This window comes from Channa argus, chromosome 18, assembly GCF_033026475.1.
Source record: "Channa argus isolate prfri chromosome 18, Channa argus male v1.0, whole genome shotgun sequence".
Classification (NCBI taxonomy): Eukaryota; Metazoa; Chordata; class Actinopteri; order Anabantiformes; family Channidae; genus Channa; species Channa argus.
The window spans coordinates 14,513,017-14,531,972 of record NC_090214.1 but is presented as its reverse complement, the minus strand read 5'-3'; the positions used below and the strand labels follow the sequence as shown (position 1 = coordinate 14,531,972).

At 38.0% G+C, this 18,956-nt stretch overlaps 1 protein-coding gene across 5 annotated transcripts in view; it reads right to left on the bottom strand.

Annotated features, from left to right (window-relative positions):
• The window catches only part of plppr1 (phospholipid phosphatase related 1), a 48,130-nt gene that overhangs the window by 16,859 nt on the left and 12,315 nt on the right, over window positions 1-18,956 (bottom strand). For 4 of the 5 annotated variants that reach the window (XM_067484406.1, XM_067484402.1, XM_067484405.1 and 1 more), the window contains exons 2-3: window positions 15,504-15,613; window positions 4,109-4,297 (exon numbers count right to left, since the gene is read on the bottom strand). In XM_067484406.1, coding sequence (XP_067340507.1) covers window positions 4,109-4,297; window positions 15,504-15,563 — 249 coding nt within the window. In that variant the 5' untranslated portion in view covers window positions 15,564-15,613. Of the gene's footprint in view, window positions 1-4,108; window positions 4,298-15,503; window positions 15,614-17,161; window positions 17,257-18,956 lie in introns of all 5 variants that reach the window. The other variant, XM_067484403.1, reaches the window with a different exon arrangement.

Sequence of the window (18,956 nt, the reverse complement as noted above, 5' to 3'; positions counted from 1 at the left end):
ACGCCAGTGAAGATGTGAGTATGTAATAAATATAATCCAAACTATGTTTACTGTACAGTTGTGAGTAGTGAGTGTGACAGCCAATTCTGTTACTGTTACAAAACTGAACGCAAACATACAAGGTTTTTAGTGTATATATGACATCATGTTCATATTTTTGTAACAATGTTCCAAACATTTTTTGTGCAGCATAAGCCTTTCTGTTTTTGGTGTTTTGGACGAAGTGACCTTGAGCAAGACACTGAACTCCAACTTCCATAGCAGGTCCCCCATAGGTGTGTGAGTGTGAGTGTGAATGGGTGATAAGAAGCAGTGTAAAGCGCTTTGAGTGCCAATAGGTAGAAAAGTGTTATACAAGTGCAGATCATTTACCATGTTACATTTATATTTTCCCTACTGATACTAATAATCTATATTTCATACTCACACTATAGCAGGATGCTTCCATAAAAAATCTTAACATACTTACATAGTTATAGATGTACAGTCATAGTTACAAAGGCACAAGTAAAATGATGAGTTCACCCACTCAGTTACTGTATATTATTGCAGTTTTGTTGCAAATCTACAGTGATGGCTTTCCACTCTCACTGTATCCAATGACTGAATGGTTTTAATTTAAAATATTAATAATAAGAATAAAGATGGTACAATCAACAATTTAGATTTTTAGGTATTGGCATTTCTGCTTGGGTCCAAACATAAAACTGAAATCTAACAATTTTAGTTCTTCGTTAACAGTATTTTGTTCTTAACACCTGACTGTGCAGGTAACATCCACTGAGCCAAACTCAGCTGACGTGTCTAATTATTAATTTGAAATGAACCCAGTAGAACTAAGACATCAAAACAGAGGCATACACAGACAAACAACCATTCACACTCGCATTCACACCTATCGCCAATTTTAGATTCACCAATTTACCTAACCTGCATGTTTTTGGACTGCGGGAGGAAACTGGAGTAGCCCGTGGAATCTGACGCTAGCAGTGGGAGAACATGCCATCTCCACAAAGAAAGGCCATGACCGGTCGGGGAACCCGCAACCTTCTTGCTGTGAGGCGGCAGTGCTAATTGGGATGCACTTTTGTAGCCCTTAACATGTTTCTGTTGCACAGCTGCAAGCCGTACTGAGGTCTGTGTGACCTGGGCATATGTGCGACTTAATGAACCTACTGTATAAAGTGCATCCAGAAAGTTCTCACAGCACTTACATTTTTCCACATTTTGTGAAATAATGGGATTTTGTTAGTGTTTTATATGTAATAAATTTGCAAAGATTTCAAACAAACTTCTTTTACGTTGTGATTATGGGGTATTGTTTGTATTGTTTGTGAATTTTGAGGAAAATAATAAATTTAAGCCATTATGAAATAAGGCTGTATACTTTCTGGATGCACTGTATCTTCTTTCTGGGATCAGTTTTAAAGAAATTATTTGGAATATTAACCATACACAGACACGCTTCAGGAGGTGCCCAAAAAATATCTGATAAGGGCTCATAGTGTCTAGTCTGATGTGAGGCATCGATGTCAAGAAGCACAGATCAACACTGACACCTGCTGGCTGCATGAGGTGTTTGAATCCAAATTCATTCAGTATGAGTCAATCCATCAGTCAGCTTTAACAGTAAAAACACAGATATGCCATGCAGTGTTTTACTCTTTCATGGCAGGTTTCTTGACATGTTGTAGTCCAGCACCCCATGTATGTTGTTTCTTAATGCTGATCTAAATTCCATCACCAACAAAACTTTACACTGTAATTTATGACTGTATACTACAATGTACAGTATAATAAAGAAAAATAAAACCAGCATTACATAACAGCTACTAGTATTCAAGTAATTATACTGCTGGTAAGATTGGTTAATAGCATGACACGGACAAGACCGAGTGTACCAAATGCTAACTAGCGCAACATTTTTAGATGACTAGTGCAGTGATGTTCTTACAGATTATAGGGTTATATTGCTTGATGACTTAGACGTGATAGACAAATACTGTCTACAAAAACATCTTCAGGTGGAATATTTGCCAAAGCAGAAACTTTGGCTAGGGGCCAACATAAAGGTTAATTTTAAGCTTTATGGTGTTTGGGATAATATCTAAAAAAAGTCAATCATCAGCTAATGTCTCTTGGCTATATGCTGTTTGTCTTCCACTAGGTCTTTATTGTGGGCACTACAACTAGTGCTGTGTCCATATGTGCACGGAGAACTGGGACCACAAACCTTTACCCTGTTGCATTATTGTGAACTGCAAATGGTGTTATGTAAGGTCTAACACAGCTTGCAAAATGCAACTTGCTCCACAGTCTCAACATTATCCCTTTATCTACTCCACTGACTGAAATATATAACACAGCTTTCTGAGACTGAAGGCTACCATGTTTAATAAAGGAAACATTTGCATCCATGTTAATTTCACCCCCTCTACCAGAAAAGGGTCAAAAGACTAAAAGTAAAAAAAAAAAAAAACTCTGAACCTGTTAAAAAAAAAAAAAAAAAAAGGAGGTAGACCTATAAACAATTACATCTGAATCTTAAAATATTTTTAATATTTAGGAAAAGTAGACAAATTTTGTTTATCCCTTCATCCATTATCTGTAACTGCTTATCCTTTTCAGTCACAGGGGGGATGGAGCCTATTCCAGCGGTCAATGGGCGAGAAGCGGGGTACACCCTGGACAAGTCTGTAGTCTATCTCAGGAACAACACAGAGAGACATAAACAGACAGACAACCATTCACACTCCCATTCACACCTAAGCGCTACCCACTCCACCACTGTGCTGCCAAAAAAACGGTTTATAAACATTTTCTTGCTAAATGACAAAACATTGAGTATGTCCCTGACCTGGCCGGTCCTTATAGTAGCATGTTTTACTATATTAAGGGTTGCATTCCATTAACTGTAGCTTTACTAATCTTAGATCCCTGTGCTGGAACGGATCAAAATGAATATCATGGTCTCTCAGCATGTTGTTAAGTATAAAACTATAGATACTAATTATGCACATATGTGCTACATACTAGTTGTTAACAGTATACAAAAATTCACCATACAAAGAGTAAATGATGAGTTAAAAGACGCCAAATCTGCCAATTGAAATTTACTTAAAGACAATCAAGTGCCTTTCTTCAAATCTGATGCGTCTTTTTGTGGTTTTGCTAAGAGCTTTCTATAAGTGTTTCATCATGCCCTTACGTTAATTTTTCTCATTCATCGGCCACTTTCACATAAGTGCTGTATGTGAAACCACATACATGTACACTCAACCCCTTCATTGAGCAGAGCTGAAATGGCATGGTGGGAATTGAATGAGTAAATGAGAAAGCCCACAGACACACTGCTTAGTCACACTTTGTCATTCTGTTTTTATTTTCCTGCATGGATTAGTAAGCCAAATTATATTCCGGGAATATAAACGTAATCAAACGCGTCACATCAAGCCCACTTGCAGCTTCTAGTGCAGAATGACTTTCTTGACTTCATTCTCCACTGGTGTGTTCAGCATGTGGTTGTGTAGTGAAGCACAGTGTGTACCGAGTAAAGAGTCCAGTCTGTGAGTATCAGTCCTAAATGTATCACCTGAACCATGAAAGATGTAAAAATAGTATTCGGTCAGACAGGTTGTCATGACCTTTTTATTCATATTTCCTAGGAGAAGTCCAAATTCAGCCAGTTTATCTGGACAACTGCAGCATGTCATAGACGCATAGATGCATGATGCATCCAGTCCTAAGTAAAAACTGAAGTAGCTTAGATCTACTTAGAAATAATATTTGAAAAGACTAAACTAGCAGCTTGTGTTAACTGTGAATGAAGTAAGGCAAAATTATGATGCTTAGTGGAGTAATAGTGATTTCAAAGTGAAATCTTTGGTTCTAGTTATTCAAAGAAATTGAATAGGTATCAAATATGAGGAGCTGGATGCAGTAAACACACGACTTTTGTTTAGGGAAAAAAAAGGAGGCTGAGATGGCGAGAGCTCGAATAATGACATTCACGCCCAATTATTGCTGTTTACATGCCAGCATGCAGCAAAACATTTTTGCTTCGCTTTCAACACTGCTGTAAAACACAAATCAAATAACTTTTACTCACTATAGCAGTGGGGGCAGCAGCCACGACGCAGTACAGGATGAGGGGGGGGACAAAGCTGGATTCCTCTGTGCCGGGGTACGGCTTCATCAGCTCAGCATCATTGCAGAAGAAACCCTGCACATGCACGCTGAACAGGTCCGTGCACTCCATGTAGTAGGCCAACAACACTGTGCCAGACATGATGACGAGCTGGAAGAAAAACATGTTGGAGAAAGAAGGAGCAAGAGAGCAGAGAGTTAAAGAAGAAGAAGAAGAAGAAGAACAAGGACAGAGTTGTTAGTTCTATATCCAGTGTAGTGAGTGCTGTCCTCCTTGATTCAGTTTCCAGCAGTTAAAAAGTTAAGTTCCCTAAACGACTGGTTTTGTGGCTGATCCCTGAGTGTCCCTCTCTCAGCTGTGACGTGTCGATTGCGTTTTCCTACGAAAAAACTGCATACATTTTCCAAATCCTCATCTCTCCTACTGTCTCTCTCTCTCTCTCGCTTTCTCTGTGTCATGCTAACTCTGGTCGTGTAAAGGCACCCCACTCACCACCACAACCTACAGCAGCACCACCATCACTTACCACCTCCTCTCCTCCCTCACCCCCTCATCCTTTTATCCCTCTAACATCATCTTTTGTCTCTGGCCTCCTTTCACTCTCTTTCTAGAATCGGCTGCGGGCAATTTAGTGTTTCTTTCATATATGTTATATTTAGTCACTGATAACGAACCAACACTGGAATAGAAAATTTAAGACGTGACACAGAAAGGATTTTAATGTGGTTTCTATAAATCAGCTGCATTTGCGTCACTCGGCCTCTAAAGTGCCAATATTGCCGCTAATCTACTTTGTAGTCAACCTGCTGGCACTATGCTGCGCTTTTATATCAAAAGGAAATTATGACATGTTTTCATGTTTTTTTTATGCTCGAGAGCCCGCCAAAGACAAGAAAAGCCCTATATCATCATCGTCACTGGATATTGTAATGTACAAGTACTGCCAATTATTGTTACTAATCATGTAAAGGTAACATAAATGTATCAGTGTAACAACCACTAAGCTTCCTGTGGTCAGAGCCACAGGCATTTGCTGTATTAAAAAGAAAGCAAAATACATACTACAATCAGTATGTGATTATTACAACAATCCTGCCAATAAGACATAATCCATTTGTAGTACTTGTTCCTGACACCGGGTGTCACTGTGCCCCTAGGTTTCACATTAACAGGAAAACAACACAAATCTAAGTTCGAAGAAGTTCATTCTAGAATAAGAACTGTAGCCTGTTATAGGCTGCTAAGATTGATTTAAATGTTTTCCATTTAGGAATAAAGCTCTTAATCCTGGTATATTACATCTAAACTTTAAGGAAAGCTTTTTTTTTTTTTTAAAGAATTTCAATTTTATAGGCATATGCCATGTGAGAGGACTCTACAATGTGTTTTGTTAAACACATGTTTTATTAACCACATCTTAGAGTGGAGCGTGGCTGAACACAAACCACCAAAACCAGGTATGCAGGAAAAACAATAAAATATCAGTAGCCTCACAGTTCAACTGACAACAATATGCAAGCCTTTCTGTGGGCCTAGGAGTATTACATGTACTGCATCTCAAGCAAGAAGTGTCAGTCAGATCAGCCGTCAACCGTGAGTGCACACTGCACATCTGAGCCAGTGTACTTTTTGTTTTGATAGCTGGGATTTGTGTGTTTTTGTCACAGAAATAAGTTTCAAAGCAAAAGCTAATAGTTTAGGATTTACTCTACAAGGGGTAAAAAAACATCACATTTAGGCTAGAGAGACTCTTTTCATGTTGTCACAAGATACAGCATGCAGATACTGCATGTGATTCCCCAAATACAGTCACATTACAGCAGAATAAAATATACAGCTTCTGTGAGTTTCTTGAAAAGCATAAACATTTTTTTTTAATTTATATTCCTGAATACAACAATGGTTCTATCCAGACTGATTGTACTGTTAAGGGTCACAAGGGTCCTGGAGCCAATCAAAACTGTGACTGGGCAAAAGGTGGGGTACATGCTGAAGAAGTCAGCGGTCTGTCACTCAGGAGACATTTAGACACATAGAGAGACAAGACAGCTATTCACATGACTTGACCACAACTAACCTTTGTTGATCTTAAAACTATTTTACATACAGACTCTGTGCCAACCAGACTGGAACAATATGGGCAGTGCAAATCAGACAGTGAGGGAAAGAAACTGTGTTTGCATTGAACATCGTGAAATGAAAAGCTCTTCAATTCAACATTGACAACTACTGGTATCAGGAATGATACAACCTGGTTGCACATCCAGCCACACATGTAGCCACACACTCACAGCTAAAAGAGGCAAGTAAAGTGAAGCCACTCCTAGAAAAAATATCATCTATATTCAAGCAGCTTGTTTGTTCATCAAACCCAAATTACAGAGAGAGATACATATAGGATAAGAGTAATTAGCCACAAAATTATGCATAGGTCTTAAATGAAAATATGTAAATTCCTTCTCCTGCAAGAATACCATGTGACACCCTGTGGGACCACATACCTAAGGATGTCAGGAAGCACCTGGAAAGGGATTGGACAGATTATCTAGAGGGGTTGATGCCAGGGTACATTTGTTAAACTTTATTATTATTACTGCATTTCCATTTGACCTTCACCTTATTTGCATTTGAAATAAAAGACTAAAACTTGCCTCAAGCTTCATCACAGCGGCAAACATAGAGTTTGTTAGCTCATCAGCATGGTTGAGGTGTAGCCTTAAAAGTTAAAGCTGCTGATGCAAAACAAAGAGCTAGTCAGGAAATAAAAAATTATCTTGAACAACCTCTGCAAAAATTCTTGTCCATTTTATTCCTCCCAGTCACATGTGTATTTGTGCACTGTTTCCTCTCACCCCACCTACATCTACATCTACATCTACTTCTCCACACCATAAATCATAAAAAGCTATAAACAGCCAGTGAGCCATTAAACATGAGGGTCATCAGGCTGTGACAAATGAACCAAAACAGCCCATGAGAGAAAAGCAATTTAAGCTTCTTCAGTCTGATCTAACTCTTCTTTTGTTTGTCCTGTGATCTGTAGCAAACCGGACGTGTTTGTGAGTCAGCCCTATAATTACCTTTTGTGTAATATGATGAAATGTGGTGCAGTCAAACCCTTGCAAAATGTTCTGTGAATTCCTTAGGAGCTGGTTTTTCTGTCGCATTTTTACACCTGGAAAAGTGTCCCTATCTGTGTAAGGCATAACTCACGGCTCTATTATATTCACTCTGCAGCCAGTGTCGCACTGCATTAGCCATGTGAAGGGCAGAAAGGCTGTCGTAAAATGGTTATACAAAGTTACTGTGGCATAGCTTTATCCTTCCCCTTACTATGGTACAATTCACCCCTTTCACCCAGCAGTCTGGAAGGCCGTTTTGGTGCAGCCATCTACCTCTGTTAGCGTTTAACAAGTTACATTTTCCTTTGCCATAAAAATTTCTTCCTGACGCCATTTATAAATCAATTACTTATATGGCTCCGACCAAGGAAAATCTTCTAATTCACGTTCTCAACTTCAGCTTCAAAAGAGCTACAATTAAGAGTTATGGTTTTTCAAATGTTCTCTCACATTATTATTTTGAATACATGCATACCATACGCACACACACACACACACACACACACACACACACACACACACACACACACACACACACACACACACACACACACACACACACACACACACACACACGCTAGCAGAAAAGGACCACCTATTACTCTGTGGAGTTGATGGAGAAACAAACAGCCCTAAAATGCGTGTGTATATTGGTCTCTTTGTCTCTGTTGAAGCTACAGTAACTGCTACACCTCTTTACCAGACATTCACCTTTAGTTCGTTGCACAGATAGCAAGTGGCCAAAAAACAATGGTTTGCTTAAAATCAGACACTGCATATTGTAAAATTACGGCGGCGCATTGCATTCACCTATAGAAATAAAAGACTAGATATATTTCTCGTAAATCCAAGATCCAAATCTCGAAGTTCTGTAACCCGAGAAAAGGTTTTTTTTCTCTTTGGCGAATACAATGCGTCAACCTATAAATGACAAATGACACAATATTCATCTTGCAAACAAACAGTAGGATTCAAAATGAATAAAACACACCCACTTTTTTTGTTTTGCTTTAAACTACGATAGTAAATATTAGTTAATTAGAAATGTTTCTACTACTTTAGCATTACCACAGGAAGCTAAATAATGCTTAACACCAGCAAATGTTAAATGATTGACCATTCTCAATGACAACCCACTTAACATGAGACTGGATAAGAGATGATCTGTCTTTAATATTTCTGTGATGTTTTTTTTTAAAAGCTGTTTAATGTAGTAATCTTAACTGGGGATTCGCTCTTCTTGCAGTCATTTCATATCAGTAATGAAAAACACATTTAATGTCTGCTTTTTTTATAATTCTGTTTTACCTTTATTAAAAAGTTAGACAATGATGTCTTTTTGTGACTTAAAGATGAGTTTGACAACAGTCAAAACTAGGCAAGCCAGTTTAAAATGCCCATTTCTGTCGGTCTGCTAACACTACATGACAGTGAAAGGAAAATCTGGGTCTTAACTTTGGATATAACATACTCCAGCTTATTTATATAGCTTGAAGGAGAAGATGTGTGGTGGGACTGACAGTATAAAGACTTTGGGGTGAAAAAGAGATTGAAAAGGACTAAAGTGACAGATAAACATTTTATTTGGGTTCAGATTTTTATTATGATGAAATCGGCGGTTTATAGGATAATTACAAACAAGAGTTACTGCATAACTAAACGGCTTTTGCTAGACACCAACTTCTATAATTCTAAATTGAATTTTAAAACATGTAGCAATAATACAAGTTTTTATTTTCTGGTCATAAATTTGACCAAAACATATTTATTGAGCACACTAAATAGTAGTGTTTTTAAATGTGCAGTTCACTTATGCTAACACATATAAGGAATTTGCTTCCGGTGTCTCAAGGATTAGGTTCAATAATGAACACATACAGACATTATAACAATGACAGAAAAAAACAAAAGGCAAATCCAGCTACACTTGCAACACAATTCAACACTATTCTTCTCCTGTTTGGTGGCTACTCCACAACAGATTGTGATAGACTGTGACAGTTAACACCAGGCTGGTGGATATAGTGGGGGGCCCAATTGTATGTATGTGTGTGTGCGCATGTGTATGTTTGCACAATCTTGGGTGTTCTCAGCTCCAGGTTTTTTGGATTGCACCACAATGACAGCTGATCAACCTCCAGTCGATATGCAGACTTGTCACTATCTTGGATGAGGTGGTTGTGCTTTCTGCAAACCAGTTTCGTGACCAGATATCAGAGAGATCAGACTTTTAATTGAGCCATAGAAACATTGCTATGGGCTGAAATCGTGACTTCCATGTTTGAAGGTTAGGGGGACTTCACACAGCTCCAGTGATCAGTTAAAGATTCAGATAAATTCTCGGTCCAGTTGGTCAGTTCATGCTTTCAGAGAGGAGAGGCTTATTTTATCTGGGCCTGACGGCTCACCTCCACTTCACATATCCTGAGGGTAATCAAGGTGTCTGGATGGGGAGGTGGATGCATTCCACACAATTTTCAATGACAGACATAATATATTTGGAGAGTTGCACTGAATCCATTGTCTAAAACAAAATTAATAGACTCATAACAAAATAAAGTAACATGCAGTATGTGATTATTTTGTAACAAAAAAAGAGTTGGCAGTTGTGGTTCATACAGTGTAAGCATACATTTAAATCTATTTATACCATAACTTAAAGAGAAAAATATAAAAAGTTGTAGTTGTGATGTTATACTTTTATGAGTAAATTGTTTTTAATGTGGAAATTAAAGCCCACCGCTGAACCAGATGGTTTTAAGCGTCTTCATGCCATGTAATGTTGAATTATCAGTCATTTTCAGCGCATAGTTATGGTTTGATAGATCATCTACTACATATGTGTGGAACACGCAGTAAATATTGTATTGCAGGATGTGCATTTGCTTGTGTTAGAGTTGACAAAGTCTTTAAACGGAGGTTGAGGTCTTTGAGTCTGTGACAAAATACACAACTCTGAGACAAAAAGACACCACCTGTTGGATTTCATTACTCACGGCTGTTACTTTAGTCAATGTTGTTTCTGTAATTTTAACCACAGTCTTTCACCAACCTTCTCATTTTTGTGCCTTTAACCATAAGCATGTGTTATTTGCACCAAAACCAAACAATATTTACTTGCATAATGTTGCACAATAATGACTAACTACTAGCCTATGTGCCCATAGCTACAGTGTGGTCCTCATAACAACAGACAATGGCCACTGAATGATCAGATGATTGATATTCAAAGAGGTGTTGCTGGTAAAAATAATAATAACAACAAGCTGAACACAAATTGCAGCCACAAATTGCAGCCACAAATTTAGCGAAAACCACAGTGCAAACTTGCATGTACAGTATGTGGCTCTTAGTGTTCATGTATTGTGTTATGGTACCACCTTTCCGATGCTTTGTCTCAGAGATACAGTCGTGTGTGTCCCTAAGCAACAAGGTATGAACAATGATTCTGACATAAGGGTAAAATCAGCACAGGGCCAAAAAGGAAAGTGACAAATTGAGGTGCAGGACTAAACTTTGGTTCACCAATAACATGGACAGAAAAAGCTAATAAACTGGGCCCACTTACATTTATTTGCTTTACTTAACTGGTAATGTAACATCTAACTGGTTACTGTGTTGAAGTGAAAGTTCGATGTGGAAAGAACAGTTTCTCTTTTGACGTTGTTAAATGATACCACATTCCTAATGTTTAGGAATATGAACGCTACAAAGCCAGTTTTATTTAGCTAAAGCATACATTAAATTATACAACTACCTAATAGTGTAACAGAACCTGCTTTATTTTGTCACAAATTTATAATATATAATATTATATGGAGCTCTACCTATTGTCAGATGAATCTCTGTGCGCAAGGGACGAGGCCCAAGGTCAAAACGGGATGCATGTGATCTTCAGGCCCTCAGGCAGCACTGCATTAAAAACAGGCATGATTCTCTACTGGACATCACTGCATGGGCTCAGGAACACTTCCAGAAATCACTCTGAACACAGTTCACCGTGCAATCCACAAATGTAAGTTAGAGCTGTATCATGTAAAGAAGAAGCCGAATGTGAACACGAACCAGAAACACTGCCTTGTTCTCTGGGCCAAAGCTTATTTAAAATGATCTGAGCCAAAATGGAAAACTGTTCTGTGGTCAGATGAATAAACATTTTAATTTCCTTTTGGAAACCATATATGTTGTGCATTAAAGAGGAGAGGGACCATCCAGCTTGTTGTCAGCAGACAGTTCAAAAGCCTCCGTCTCTAAAGGTATGGGGGGGCATTAATGCCCATGGTGTGGGCAGCTTACACATCTGGAAGGGCACCATCAATACCATAGAGGTTTGTGAAGCAAAAATTATAAAAGTGTGTTTTAACAACTGCTGGTCACAAATTGGCAAAGAAATCATAATGCCTGCACTGTACAGAAATGTCTAACTGTCCTCTCCAAACAAAATCTCTAAATGCAGGCACTGCAAACTACAAGTGTATTCATCATCTAAACTGTGTATCCAAAACTAGCGGGTTCAAATAGGCTGTGTGCTGTTTCCAAACTAAATTTACCATGTGTTCCTCCAGATAAAAGCCCCATTTTAAAATCCCCCAAGAAAAAAATATTGCATCACTGCAGCCGAGAGAGAAACGGAGCAACATCAAAAGTGATCAGACCCTTTGGGGATGGGTTTTTTGTTTTTGAAATAATGACAGCGTAGAACATTATTACAGCGTGGTGGTAGAGGAGATTGAGAGAGATAAAAGAAAGAAATCATCTCTAAGGCTGACACTGGGAATTTTCTCAAATGTGAGTCAGAAGATTGGTTCTTTTCCCTGCAGCCTGACACCATGTGATGTAAATGCAGCCAAGTTATTATTTCTGTACAAAAAACCTGAGAAGCCTAGGTGGTCCTAGTTAGATTAATGAAAGCCTGGAGCTCTGTGTATTACATAATGTCATCCAAGGGGAAGTACAGGATAGATCTGCTCTCTCCTCATTCTTCACTGCTCACCTCTACAGCTCTGTCTTTAATTAATTTCGTAACATTTTTGCAACCTTTCACTTCCTTCCCTTTTCACTTTGTTGTACTTTCCTCATCCTCCTCGTCTCATTGTCTTTCTCCTCCCATGTGTCCCATCTTCCTGTTGCACTCCATCCCAGTCCTCTCATCATCTTCTTATTTTTACCCCCTTTCATCTCACAGTCCTTTTCTTCCATTTTATTCCCACAGTGACAACAACAAATGATGCTCTGGAGGTTAAGTAACACATGAAAGAAAAGCAACAAGTTACTGGAAGAAACTGGAAAAAACCAAACACCATAAATAAACATCCTCCCTGTCACACAGCCTCTGGCACAGATCTGTACGATCCAGCTGCTCCAATCAGGTTGCTTTGTTTAGGACATGTGACAGCACTGCCCCCCTGACTTCTTTATTCGTGACAGGGTGGGTGAGCAAGAGAAAGAACAACAACAAAAAAAAAAAGATGAAGGGAAAGAGTGAGGGACATTGAGATGGAGTTATACAGCGGAAGCCAAATAAGGTGGAGGGAGTGGAACAGTTCCTATGACACCGCAAGAAATTGGAAGAGATGAGAGGAAAGATTGAGGGAGGGATAGGTTCAGTGCATTGGGGGGGGATGTGGCTGCGAGGATCCGACAGAGACATTAGAGATGGAGTGGAAGTGAAAGCAGGGATGGGCAGAGTGAGGCAGGGAGATAGATAGGATGCCTTTGAGAAGTGTCTGAAGAAAAGGGGGAATCCTGGAAGTTAAAATAAAGGAAATTAAAGAAAGCCTGTCACTTAGGTGGCTCTCACATGAGCACTATGCCTATGGCCTGCTTTAATATGGAAACATATACTATAGATGGTGTGGGGTGCTAGGTCATAGTTCAGTATTACAATTCAAATCAACTTTCCTCTGACGATATGATTAAACTATTTAAATTACAGTGTAGTCTGAAGTGAAGCACAATCTACAACAGCTCAAAATAGGAATTTCATTATTACAATTATGATTTATTTACATTGGGATGCATGACGCAATCAATAAAAAAAGTGACCATCAATGACTTATATTGCTGAGAGCAGTCACTCGAGTAGTTTAGCACTGCACTTCCTTCAAAAAAAGAATAGCAAAAATCAAATCTACATTTCCTACAATGTCACTTAATAGCACAGACACTGCCTAGTACATGGTCGTGTCTCAATGTACAAACCACATGCCCCCAGTTTGCACAAGGGGACAAACACAAACACAATTTTCAAATTGAAACCAATATGATTATCTATTCCATATCTGTCCATCTTTTTCAGTGATTCAGACATTATGAAGCAATACAACATCCATTACTGGGAACTAGGAATGATTTTAATTTTCTCATCCCCAATAAAAAGAAAATGCAGCCAAACACCCTGGTGGAGCTTCATCAATAACCAATGACTACCACTTGTTAATTTGCTTTATTCTGCTTGGCCTACCAGCAAAGATGTTCTTGTGGTAACAATGATGTTTAGCTATTGGGAACAGGCTGAAGTACACAATGAGTACAGAAGTCCAACATGAACTGTATAGTATAGTATACTAAATAGTATAAAAGTATAAAAAAATAGTATAGTATAAAATCAGACCATTAAAATTTACCAGATATCAGTAAAGACACGTCACATTATATAGAAATAGAATGTACAGCATGTTGTTTCTATAACATGGAACTTTTGGGAATCAAACTTGCAGGAGAATGAAACTGTTGCACCAAGCTCAGCCTAGTCCTTCAAACATCAGTCCTTATAAATTTACAATAAAAACTCAAAAAATGCTAGTAAACATGGAGAGAAGGGTGAGAGCTTCCTTTTAAAATGTTTGGAAGAGAATATCTTTGCATTGCTGCCAGGCTGTTCAATTATTCCTTGATGCCTTTGAAAGCACCCCCGCTCAAGATACATTGTGGGGCATATTTCTACTAAAGCAAAGTTACATAATATAGCTTTGATTTCTCATGATACATTTTTAAATTTCTTTCTCTGTTTTCCAGTACATGAAGATATTAATGAGGAGCTCAACATTCAAAGCACAAAGTTTGGAGATTGACAGCTACAATAGGTTACAGTATAATCTAGAAATGCTGTCAACAACATAGTCAGTAGTTACGGATAACCCCCCCACCCTATTAACACATTCAAATGAAACAAATTGTAGTGTTGCATTTTGGCAAAATGTCTGAGCTTTTCATGCTGAATTTCAGACTAGACACTTGAAAGTAAATGATCAAATTGCTATATAGTTATTTCAAATAATTGGATAACTCATTCACTGAAACTAAAGGACATTGTTAAATTAATTATGTGTCATCGAATAATATTTCACAGCATAATGCTGCTTAGAATTGGTAGTGCAACATGCATCATCTGGTAGTTTGGCTCATTTCTATTAGCACTGAAGTTTTTTTTTGCCAGGCTTTTCCTTTAAGCAGGACAAAGGTTCATTTAAATGACTGATATCTATTGATTGATATCATAGTGTAGAGGATAAGGTTGTTATTACACAAAACCCACTAAAGCAAAACAACAACAACAACAACAATAATAATAATAATAATAAATTCATTAAAATTTCCTTTGTAGGTTTTCCAAAAGCAGCAAGGTACAACAAGTACTTTATATAGTATTTACATTTGACTTCTGCAGTGAAGAAGAAGGCATGAGAGGCATCATCTGAGACTGTTAAGCAGGATATTTCCTTAGAGAAGAGAGAGAGAGAGAGAGAGAGAGAGAGAGAAAGTGTGTGTGTGTGTGTGTGTGTGTGTGTGTGTGTGTGTGTGTGTGTGTGTGTGTGTGTGTGTGTGTGTCTGCGTGTGTGTTCGTTTGGGAGAGTGTGAAAGAGAAAGAGAGAAGGGGAACAGTAATGCAAGGTGTCCTGAGACATCTCTCTGATTAAGGACTTTCAGCTGACAGGGTAATTAAATATGGAGGAGAGGCACAACTCACACACACACACACACACACACACACACACACACACTCAGCTTTCCACTCATTCCAACACTTTACGCTCTGGTTAACTGTGTATAATTTACTGGAGGAGGTCATTTGCTAATGGTTAAATTGTCACTCACTCACACACACACACACTCATTTACTTTGCCCAAATCAGGATTAAAATGCACATAATATGCATGAATTTCACAATTTTTACAGAAGATTATCACTAAAACATGTGTGCACACATACACACACACACAGTGTCCCTCACCTCTACAAAGATGAAACATGGGATGATGGAGTAGCTGCGCAGGGTGTTGTTGGAAGCCATCTTGTCTCCTGTTGGGAGACCTCTCCTCTCAGGATTTACAGCAGCTCACTCTGCAAAGACAGGAACATCAAGTGTCAGGGCTCATTTCCAGATAATGACAGAATTGCACCAATTTCCACCTGCAAGAACCACACTTGTAAATGGCCGATCACCCAGTGATAGTGTAATTATTATTGCATATTATTACATTTCTTGAACTTGACAGTTCCCAATTCCCGTTCATTAAACTATAAACAACCAGAAATGTGATGTTCTCTTTCCTGAGTTTTATTTGCAAAACACAAATTTGCTGTCATGTACTCTACACAAAGATAATAAACAAATCATCGTATTTATCAAAAACGCTGCATCTCTTTGGTCTAGCTAGAATTGAGGTGTGTATCCGTGTCCCAGTCGCAGAAAATTCATCATAAACTTCTAGCTGGAAGATGCATTTTCTCTGTCACGCCTTAAGTAAAATCTACAGTATTGTGCTCACACATACTCAAAAGGGAGGTTTACCAGGGTTTGCCTTAATAGTTGCCACACCCACGCCTGGTATAGAGGCACACATGTTCCTGGTTACTAATTTCCAGTCAAATCGTTACATCTGATATGACAGAACCAGAAAATGTCACATCAGATTTTCTGGGATCTGACTAATCAATAAGCACTACACTACACTCATGACACTGCACTAGGAAAGAAAAGCAAAGAATAGGGATCAGTTGGGGTAGATTGAACCTTAGTGTAGTAGCAAAACTTTGTTAACATTCACATGCAAATGAAACTTCTACAATTAAGAAAAGATTATCAGTGTTGTTATAATAAGTCTCCGTCAAGGCTTTAAACACCATAGGTAACACTTAAGCTGCACAATAGAACCATATCATCTTTATTAACAGGGCAACAACAATGAATTCAGAATAAAACCTCACACTCACATTCATCATTCACATTCACATAATGTTCCCTTTAAGCACTCAGCTGAGACCCTGATAGAAATGATCTTCTTCACTCGGCTTCAGTTCATCCTATTTTACCGCGTTTCATTATGGCTCCTAAGTGTCACAAACAATAACGTGCCATTTCTCCGTGGAGAATAGCAAGCTCATTAGGAAGAGAGCAGGAATTAAATAGAAATATGCAGAGAAGAGGAAAATACTGGAAAAGTAAAGCTGCTAGGTTACTTGTTTTTCTGGATCTAGACGGGGATGAAAATGGTCTGACAGTAACTCATAGCATTGTTCCTAATTAATGGGCACTGACTGTACAAGTTGGAGGTTTCTTACAGCACCTTTTTGAAGCTGTAGGTTAGTTGGGTTTTAAAAATGCTGCGAAAAGCCCGACAGTATCTGACAATTTGCTTTAGTAATTGTTGATTTATTGGTACTAATCAAAAAAGCTATAACCTCCTGCAGATACCAAATGTCATAAATGTGTTATGGGGCTGTAATCACACTTAATTCCCTATTAAAGAGGAACATTGGTCCTGATTTGAACTCTCTTTCTTCCTACTGTGTAATTCAGAATAATGAAAGGCAGTGAGAGGAGGAGGCTTGTTTTACAGCCAAGCTGAAGAAAAACAGAGCAGTGGAGTGTTTGTAACATTTTCTTACCAACTGCAGTCTTTCCCTGTTATTCTATCTTTTCTCTACCAGGTGAAGAATTGTCCTTGGACACTAGCAGCCACCAGAGAGACGACTGAGCCGGGCTTAAATGATAAAAACAAAAAAACAAAATTTTATACTTAAGTATAACTTAACTAAATAGAAGTTCACAAATCATAAGCTGGTTTTGGTGTTGAGCTTTCATAATAAAACACGATTGTCTGTATGAAGCTGCGTAAAATTCAACAAAAATAAGGCACAAAACATGTTTACAACATCCGAAGAAGATATGAGCAAAACAGAGTTTTTCTATTAGCACAATTTTCAATGCACATTAAAACTAGTACATTTCTTTAAAGTTAATTTGTATTTATACTGTCTTATATACTGTATTATATAATGTGTGTGTATATATTTATTTCTAAATATCCCTCTACATGTCATTTCAATGTAAGGGGGAAAAATTGATAGTATAACAATAAACATTTTGTTGATTTTATTTCTGATTAGGGGACACTTCTACTTAACATGCATTAAATATTATGTTGATGAAAAAAATGGTTATACTCATTTTGCCCTTTGTAAATAAGTGCAAACTTTTGCACTCAACTGTTTTTATATTTAGCTACTGCAACTGAACTGGGAGATGTTGTCATGCATTTTGCAAAGTTCCTTCAGGCATCTGAATGCCTCACATGAAGCTCCACACATCCCAAGTCTCACCCCATTTTGAAACCAAACACTTCAATCTCACTGAGTTATTATTTGCAGGTAGACAGACAGTGATGCTGGCAGATCTAATCACTCTCTAAGTGTCTGTCCCATCTCATTTAACTCTCAGTTCAAGCTAATGAAGTCGACATTAGGTGACGACAATCTTGAAAGTAGGTCTCTCAGGTTGCTTCACTCATTGTTCAGAAAAGTTTGCTGTTGTCTGCATATAGATACACATTATAGCAGGATTTGCCATAAGATACCTAATCCTTTTTACACCCATGAGTGACTGCAGGAGCAGCAGAATTTACACTTACAGCTTATTTACCTATAATGCTGTAATTTCACTTTCTTTTCTCTTATTGAAACACTTTAACTCTTCACTTCACACAACACTTCAGCAGGTTGAAGAGCTCTCAGACAAGGTTGAACTGAGATTTTCCAGGTAATAGATGGTTCCCCAGTTCAGTAAAACTGCAAGCACTCACCTGAAAAGTCTTACATGCCATTGAAATGTAATTGCTTTCAGTAAATCCTTAAAAAGAAAAAAAAAAAAGCTACTGCAAGACATCCATGCTATCCATCTCAGTGCACATTACCAGCATAATCGGCCTCCAGTGACTCTGTGACATTTCACATTATGTCAGGTGGGGAACAAAATCAACCACTGAGAGAAAATTGACTAGTCATCCTTGTAATGTGGTAAAAGGCCCCCAAATTAAATGTCCATACAAATTACATTTGTATACTTCTGTTACCCCAAGATATGTGGCAATTTAAAAACAAAATATTCAACAGGACTATCAATGGTAATTCAATTATTCATATTTTCTGCAGTTTACTCCACTGAACCATAATCTTATTAAACCATCAGATGGAAACAGTTTATGTAGCCAGCTAGGATTTTATTTTTTAATATCAGAGAAAGTGTTATATACTTGTTATACTTGAGTTTTTTTCTGTAATCTACACAATCACTCCCTATTCATTTAGTGGCAGTGAGCGACAGATCATATTTGATTAAATAAATTGTAATTGACTTTAGAAAAACAAAGCAACAGAAAATGTAAAATATCTATATCCCTAAGAG